Source organism: Limulus polyphemus, unplaced genomic scaffold, assembly GCF_000517525.1.
Source record: "Limulus polyphemus unplaced genomic scaffold, Limulus_polyphemus-2.1.2 Scaffold68, whole genome shotgun sequence".
In the NCBI taxonomy this organism is placed as follows: domain Eukaryota; kingdom Metazoa; phylum Arthropoda; class Merostomata; order Xiphosura; family Limulidae; genus Limulus; species Limulus polyphemus.
In genome coordinates, this window is record NW_013665678.1 from 1193523 (window position 1) to 1201624 (window position 8102).

At 32.8% G+C, this 8102-nt stretch overlaps 1 protein-coding gene across 3 annotated transcripts in view; it reads left to right on the plus strand.

The window, feature by feature from the left end:
• The window catches only part of LOC106465510 (cytochrome P450 4c3-like), a 66056-nt gene that overhangs the window by 8756 nt on the left and 49198 nt on the right, over nt 1-8102 (plus strand). For all 3 annotated transcript variants that reach the window (XM_022393839.1, XM_022393842.1, XM_022393834.1), the window contains exon 4: nt 5280-5470. In XM_022393839.1, coding sequence (XP_022249547.1) covers nt 5280-5470 — 191 coding nt within the window. The remainder of the gene's footprint in view (nt 1-5279; nt 5471-8102) is intronic.

Consider the following 8102-nt stretch of genomic DNA (forward strand, 5'->3'; position numbering starts at 1 on the left):
GTACTCTGCCCACCACGGGTATCGAAACCCGGTTTCTAACGTTGTAAGTCCGCAGACATACGACTGTGCCACTGGAGGGCGAACTGTTAAGTAACATGAAAAAGACCTGTAGTTTGAGTGCTACTCACCAGAAGACGCGTTGCTAGGGCATGTTGTTAGGCCGCCATGATACTTGACGACGGAATTTGTCTACTGCCAGACAACACGACTTTAACTTTATGGTAGGAATCAAAGTCTTAAAAATAATCATTTAATCTAATTTACATAACATTGAATTAAATCCAATACCTGAGAGTTACATAATTGTAGCATAATAGACACAATAGGGTGCGACTGTCTCAGGAGAGCCACAAATGACACTAGAGGACGTTGCTATCTTAGGTGAGGGGTTGACATCATAGTTCGATACCAGAGGGCCTTTTACTATAGGCAGATGCTGTTACCAAGGTTCTATAGGCAGAGGTGTTACTAAGGGTACAGTTTATATAGGCAGTTGGTTTTACTAATATTCTATAGGCGGATGGTCTTACTAGACTTATTGTATGTGTTTTACAAAAGGAGATGATGTTTTTATAGGCGAACAGTGCTACTATATTTCCACAGGATTGCATACAGATTTCAACTTGTGTCAACTTATTTTTATAATTTGCATTTATATATTTAACTGTATTACGTATGTTTTGTAAAGGAAGATGGTGTTAGTAGGTGGATTATGATATTAAGGCTCTATAGGTAGATGGTAAATTGTGTTACTAAATTTAGCACTACTATTGCAGATGGTATTACTATACAGATAGTTCAATAGGATGATGAGCTCATTGTAGGGTGTCTCATCATGTGATTACGTCATCAATGTCCAGTTTTAATCAAAATTGACCATTATTCTAACAATACAACTATTATAACCTAATTATATATGTCACTTTGTATGGTACATATTATCCATTATTTGGGCGAGGCAAATATTGTGTCCAATAATCTTACATACTTTTACAATTATCTGTCTGCCCTGAAAAGATTTTATCATACCAAATGTTTAATTTTTATAAATATTGAACTACACAGCTGATTGTGTTTTTTTATGATTTAGTAAGCTTTTACCGTATTGATTACAGTTTTCGCTTCTATATTTAATATGCATGGCATACATTTTTGAATTTTATGACATTTTATGTATAAAACACTTATTGTTAATTCATTTGTTCTATGGTTTTAATGTCTATATTTAATATATTTAACATGTATCCATCCTGAAAAAGATGCTTATTTAAATCTCTAAATAATATAGAATAATTTTCAATTTTAGCCATATAAGTTTATTTGTTTCACTAAAGCTTAATTTTAAAGTATCTATGTAAATAACTATGTTTTACCATTACTCTTGTAGAAAATTATATTCTTACCTTTCTCTAGATATTTTCATTTTGAATATTAAATGAACTACTACTGTCATTAATATTTATAAGTCAAATCACAAAATTAAGAAGTTTTACATATACTGAAGTATCTATTAACAAAATTTCAATACTGAAACATTTCTTAACAAAATTGTAAGATATGCTAATATAGTATTTACAAAAACGTTTTAGTGTATAAAATCTACAGCCAAATGTAATAATACCGGAGATATATACTTGTTCTAGCATGTTATTAGTCAAATGGAATAATTCACTATAAACAATACGTAAGGAACATTATACAAAATTATTCGGTCTAATGTGATCATAGAGTTTCTTCATTTAGAAACTTTGCAAAACATATCATGCACTTTAACTCCACACAAATTTGACTGTCCCCCTTTGTGCTGAACATTAGATCTTGATTCTCATATTACGTCCCCCCTATTGCTTAAAACTGACGTGTTTTATCATAACCCGATATACTATCATCGATATATGTAAGTAAATTGACAGAATTGTCAAGTATCACACATACTGAAAGCATTTATTAACAAAACTTCAAGATAGAAAAATACGACTTTATCCGAGATTTATCACAAATAACTTGTATACATTCTACTTTTAAAGCTTTTAAGAACAAAATCTGTAAAAGTTCTTGACAAAATATTTTAATTTTATTGCTTCTTACGGTAAAAGACATGGTTTTCCAATAAAGACGATTATTTCACATTTTGTAAATGCATCATATTTACTGTTTATCATTACAGAATATACTTTACATCCATAAATAAGCTTGTGTCCACTAAACTTAACATACTTTAATTTTGTTGCTTCTTACATTAAAAGATGTGGTATACAAGGAAAGACGATTACTTCACATTTTGTAAGTACATCATATTTACTATTTATCATTACAGAATATACTTTACATCCAAAAATAAGTTGTGTGCCACTAAACTTAACATACTTTAATTTTGTTGATTCTTACATTAAAAGATGTGGTATACAAGGAAAGACGATTACTTCACATTTTGTAAGTACATCACATTTACTGTTTATCATTACAGAATATACTTTACATCCAAAAATAAGTTGTATGTCACTAAACTTAACAATTAGTAAAAAAATATCTATTCTTCCACTTGATAGAACAATACAGAAAGCTAAATGTACATACATGAAACTGTCAAGATATGATGGGTAATTAGGATGTTATTTTCTGTTTTCGATCTAGGACTCGCACATTTGTAGTTTAATACTACTCACCAAGATCTATGCATGATCTGTCTTCTTCAGGATATAGTTGTTTAGGCATGTAAAGAAATATCAGTACATCCATCTTACAGTTTGGGCTGTGTTCATCAACTTTTGCTGAGGGTCAATCCTACTGACAGCTTGGTACCTTTGATATTTAGAAATAAACTGAAACATGAATGAATTATAAAATACTGGATTGCCAAGGTGAAATTAACTTTCATACAGGCCTAGTACCTTTCAACTAGCGTTTGAGTTTTGTTTACTTTCTACTAAACTAGACTCTTCTACTGACCTGTGTTCATTAGTCATATGACAGTGAATGACCTCAACTTGATAATCAACCTGTTCTATTGTCATGCAGTATTTGAACATAATGAAAATAAGATCTAATATATTTCGTCTGATATATAACGACACAGAACATTGACTGTAACAGTAAAAATGAGATTCTTTTCACATACATGTTAAATACTGTGATGTTAGATTGCTCTATCATTGAAAAAATAAAAACTGTGAATACCAAAGTGGATATTTTCAATATGGTGATATGCTTGCAAGTTCTCTGATCTCTCAACAAAAGGCATGGTCTACAAGAAATGACAGATCTATCCTTTACATGAAATCAGATTATAAAGAATATTCATATCAATTCACATAAAAACCATGTCAGACATTCACCAACATTTATCTCCAGCGACCATTGTTCAAGGATCATGTTTATTACAATTAAGTTAGTAGTATTCCTACTATATAATATAATAATAGAGTTTTAGTTGTTTACATCTTAAACGCCAACGGCAAATTGTTATAACATTTACAAAAATTAGTAAAGTTCATGTTAGTAACAGAAATATGACAAAGCCATAACACGTTACCACGTGGTTCTGCCTTAAGTTACGGTTATTAACAAACATATGTAGAAATACTATGGTATTCACAGTACTTGTTGTTCCAATGATAGAGTGGCCCGGCATGACCAGGTGGTTAGGGCGCTCGACTTGCAATCTGCGGGTTCGAATCACCGTTACACCAAACATGCTCGGCCTTTCAGCCGTGGGGGCGTTATAATGTGACGGTCAATCCCACTATTCGTTGTTAACAGAGTAGACCAAGAGTTGGCGGTGGGTGGTGATGACTAGCTGCCTTCTCTCTAATCTTACACTGATAAAGTCGGGACGGCTAGCGCAGATAGCCCTCGTGTTGTTTTGCGCAAAATCCATAACAAACAAACAAACCAATGATAGAGTGATCTAAAATCACAGTATTTAACACATTCTCCGACAAATTCTCAATATTTATTAGAGAAGAAGCTCATTTTTACAATTACAGTTAATGTTCTGTGTTGTTATATATCAGACGAATTATATTGGTTCTTGTTTTCATTATGTTTAAATATTGCATAACAATAGAACAGGTTGATTCTCAAGATGAGGTAATGTAGTACCATGCGACTAATGAACATCTGTCAGTAGGAATGTATAACTGAGTAGAGAGTAACCAAAAATTGTACACTAACTGAAATGTACATGTTTCAGTTTATGCTATTCCCAAATATCAAAAGGCTGTCAGGAGAATTTGCCCTGTCGTAAGGTCCAAAGCACACCCCTCCTCGTTGCTGTTTTACATAATCTAGTTAGTGTAGGAAGACGACAATTTCTCAATGTTCGTTTCAACAGTCTGATCACACATTAATCCATAGACGTTGCATCCGGCGACTTGACTGATATGTCTTTGTATGGAATAGCATGAGTACCGAATTAATTCTCTAGCTGTTTGAGGTATGTAATGGTTGAAAGAATATATCGTGAAAACATACAGGTAAAACAACCCCCAACCACAAGCAGTGATTTTTAAATACCTACAAAAGGCCTATTCCAAAGCTTTGTTTAACTAGAAATGGTATTTATAATAAATAAAACAGGACTCATTTTAAAACATTTGCTTTTCCATAAAATTAATCGTACTTGATGAAAATCACATCCAAAGTTAAGGAATTTCATATCTTTTTATTCTCGTGATAATTTAGGATATTTCATTTTATATTTCCTTCTCACATACCATTGTATATTTCTTATTTTAGTTATTACCCCGTCCATAACAGGGTTATCATTTTCGTTCCTGTGGGGTCGTTTGTGTCTGTGAACAGTATATCTCTAAAGGTTTTCACCTGATTTTGATCAAAGTTTTTACAAAGGTTGAGTATCCTTATTGACCAATTGATTCGTTTCTGATGAATGTAGCTTAAAAGTCAAGGTCAAATGAAGGACAACGTCTCTTGTTATAATGATAGCAAAGTGAGATTTTGAAAAATGGTCCAAACTCAAGAACAATTTGAAATAAAAAAAAGAGGATCTTGGCATCTAGAACTAAATTTTTGCGGGTGAATATTTTTGTGTGTTATGAAGATGGGGTTGTACTATTCGAGTGCCTTTCTAGTTAGTTTTTCTAGTAACTTATTCAAAAGTTTGTATTTTTGCCTGAAAATGTTCTTACTTGATTACTTCTAGCTTACTGTTTCATATTACTTTTGCATTTGAAATTAATTTTTTAATTGCCACATTATGCATATGTATTTTTAAACATATACATTATCTAATATTTACTAAATCCTATACTTGACAGTTCTGGAAATAAATGGAGAGCAAGACGAAAAATGGTGACTCCTGCATTCCACTTTCGAATCTTGGAAGACTTCATCGTAGTATTCAATGAACAGAGTCAAATTCTGGTAGAGAAATTAAGACAAGTTCAAAACCATAAGTGGGTGAATATGGTTAATTATGTTACTCTTTGTACTTTGGATGCCATCTGTGGTGAGTATTTATTCACATACTGAATATACATTATATATATATATATATATATATTGTCTTTCTTTTGTAAATAATTTACAGTCCACATAAGTTACATAAAACAAGTAAAGTTTATTGTATTTTGTGTATGACAGGACAAACCACAAATGTAAATCACCTCTCAAGTAAATAAGAAATCTGATGATTTGTTATGTGATCTGGAATGCAAATGGTTGATCGATCATTCGTTATTGGTAAATGAACCTTTGATAGGTGTGATTTACATCTAAAAAATATAATTTCCGTGTAGAGTTTGGACACTAAGAACATGCAAAGGCAATCTGGCACCGTTGTTGCAAACTTAAAATCAGAGTATTAGTGCTTTCCAGAGATGTAGATGAAAGAGTTGTTTTCAGGGCATTTTCAGTGTCTGGAGTCACTTGATGGGATGTAACGTATCTCCCAAGATCGTCCCATATAGATAGACGCTTGATGGGGCGAAAGTCTGGCGAGCTTACAGGCCACTTTAATCAGTTTTTCAAGGAATATGTTGATTAGTTTAGCAGATTTTGGAGGGGAGGGCGTTACCATCTAGTAGGCTGAAGTCAGGGCCAGTTTTACCAATATATGGCAGCACAAAATGTCATACAATGTGAACTTTATTATGTGTGGCATTAATGGTACAATTCTGAAGGATCTACATCACCCTCTGGTGATTTGCTCATCATAACAACGCACCCTGTGAAAGTTGTGGTACCTATTACGTAACAGTTATGTAATAGGCACCAAAGAGCACAACTGTCCCCATACCTGAGGGTTGTATAACTATTGCATAATATATATATATACTAGCAGAGACTCGCAAAACATTTCCGGCCAAATTAGTATATTTATCGTAACAGTACTTCTTTAAATATAACATTTCTAGCACAATACAAACAAATTGTAATCGTAAAAACTTATCAAAGTTTATAAAAAAGGTTTGACGTTAGGTCGTAGAATAACATTATAAGTTTATTTATCAATAGTATTAAGTACAGTAAAGTTTAGTCCAAACTAAACTAAAGTAAAAAAAGAAAGAAAAAACGTACACAGGTTACAGTGTTAATTTATCTCTTTATCGAACTTAGGCCTATATACAAGTGGATTTACACATTTCGTTGTCCTTTACTAACCATTTTGTACAACAGAATATTCGTGACCTATTGGTTAACTTTCAGTGCTGTGGATCAGAGGATCCATGGCTCGCGTCCCGGCCGTTACTAAGAAATAAAAATCGCGCTCCGTACTTTAAGGCATTAGGTGTGTTATGATCGTGTTTCTTCAAGTTAAAAGAGAATGAACATGGCCTGGTGGTTAGCAAACTGAGATGTGATCCGAAGGTACGTGGTTCGCGTCCAGTTTTCAAACTGCAAAAGGCACAATAAGGTTTCGGCAATCACATATGTGTCAAAGAGAATACATAATCCTGTCTTTGTGAGGCCAATTTTATATTTAAGTACCTTTAAAAGTAAGAAATAATGATAATAATAACAATACTATGTGTACTGTTATTCTGCTTGTTTGCATGTACGACCGTTACGCTTTCTGACCGAGAACCTCCTGCATAAGCATGCGTAGTTCTAATGTTTCCCCCAAGAAAAACCGCGCATGCGCATTATTCACTCGACGACAAACAGTCTGCCTGCAGCAGAGAGCTGCAAAGCTCAGTGAGGAAGTCGCTACAATTGCTGTATGAAACAAGAAGTAACAACAAAAGTGGAATGTAAATATTCACCGTTTTATGGATACTGAAGACGTGTATGTGGAAGTCATACAAAACTACAGTAAAAACAAAACAAAAAACAAAAACACTTCAGTAATGCGGGTCAAACTACAGAGTAACGTGCAGCTTAACACGGTTTTTATTACTTCGAAAGATGTTAAAAGAATAGCATTACAACAGCAATATATTAAAAATATATACATATAACCTGTAATATTATGTATAATCCGTATAATGCCATCTGATAGTTGTCTAATATTTAATTTTTTGATACAGTAATAAACTGAAATTTAGACTGGTGACGTTCTAATTCAGTGTTCACGTGCTAGCGCAGGTTTCCTCAACTTTCGTGTTTCTTCTATTTAAAAAGGGCTGGGTTTGAAATACGAGGCGGCCAAAAAAAAGAACATCTCTATGCCTACGTTCTGAAAACATATACCAAGATTGTGGATCGATGTGTCTGATATCGATCAAACCTGGCAATACTGCTCAAAGCAGACGAAAGGTTAAATGTTTTGTTAGTTTATGATGACACGAAACGTGCTGTCTGTATCTTTATAAAGCTGTTGTTTGAAACGTTCTTTCATTTAAATTAAACTATGATTGTTTGTCGTTAAACAGATGAAATGTTTTGTTACGCGTTAATAATAAACAAATTTATAATGAGCTGTGAAAAAAAAGTAATCGTGAACTTAATAAAAATCAAATCAAATTCAACGTAAATATATTGTTTTTTTTAAAGCTTATTACAATAATTTGTATTAATTAGCTTAAATATCTCATAATTCATAAAGATTCGGTTATTTGCTATTTCTTTGACAATTAGTACAAAAACGTGCGATTTCAGAAACAAGGAATTTTAATCACACAGTATAATAAATCAAGACA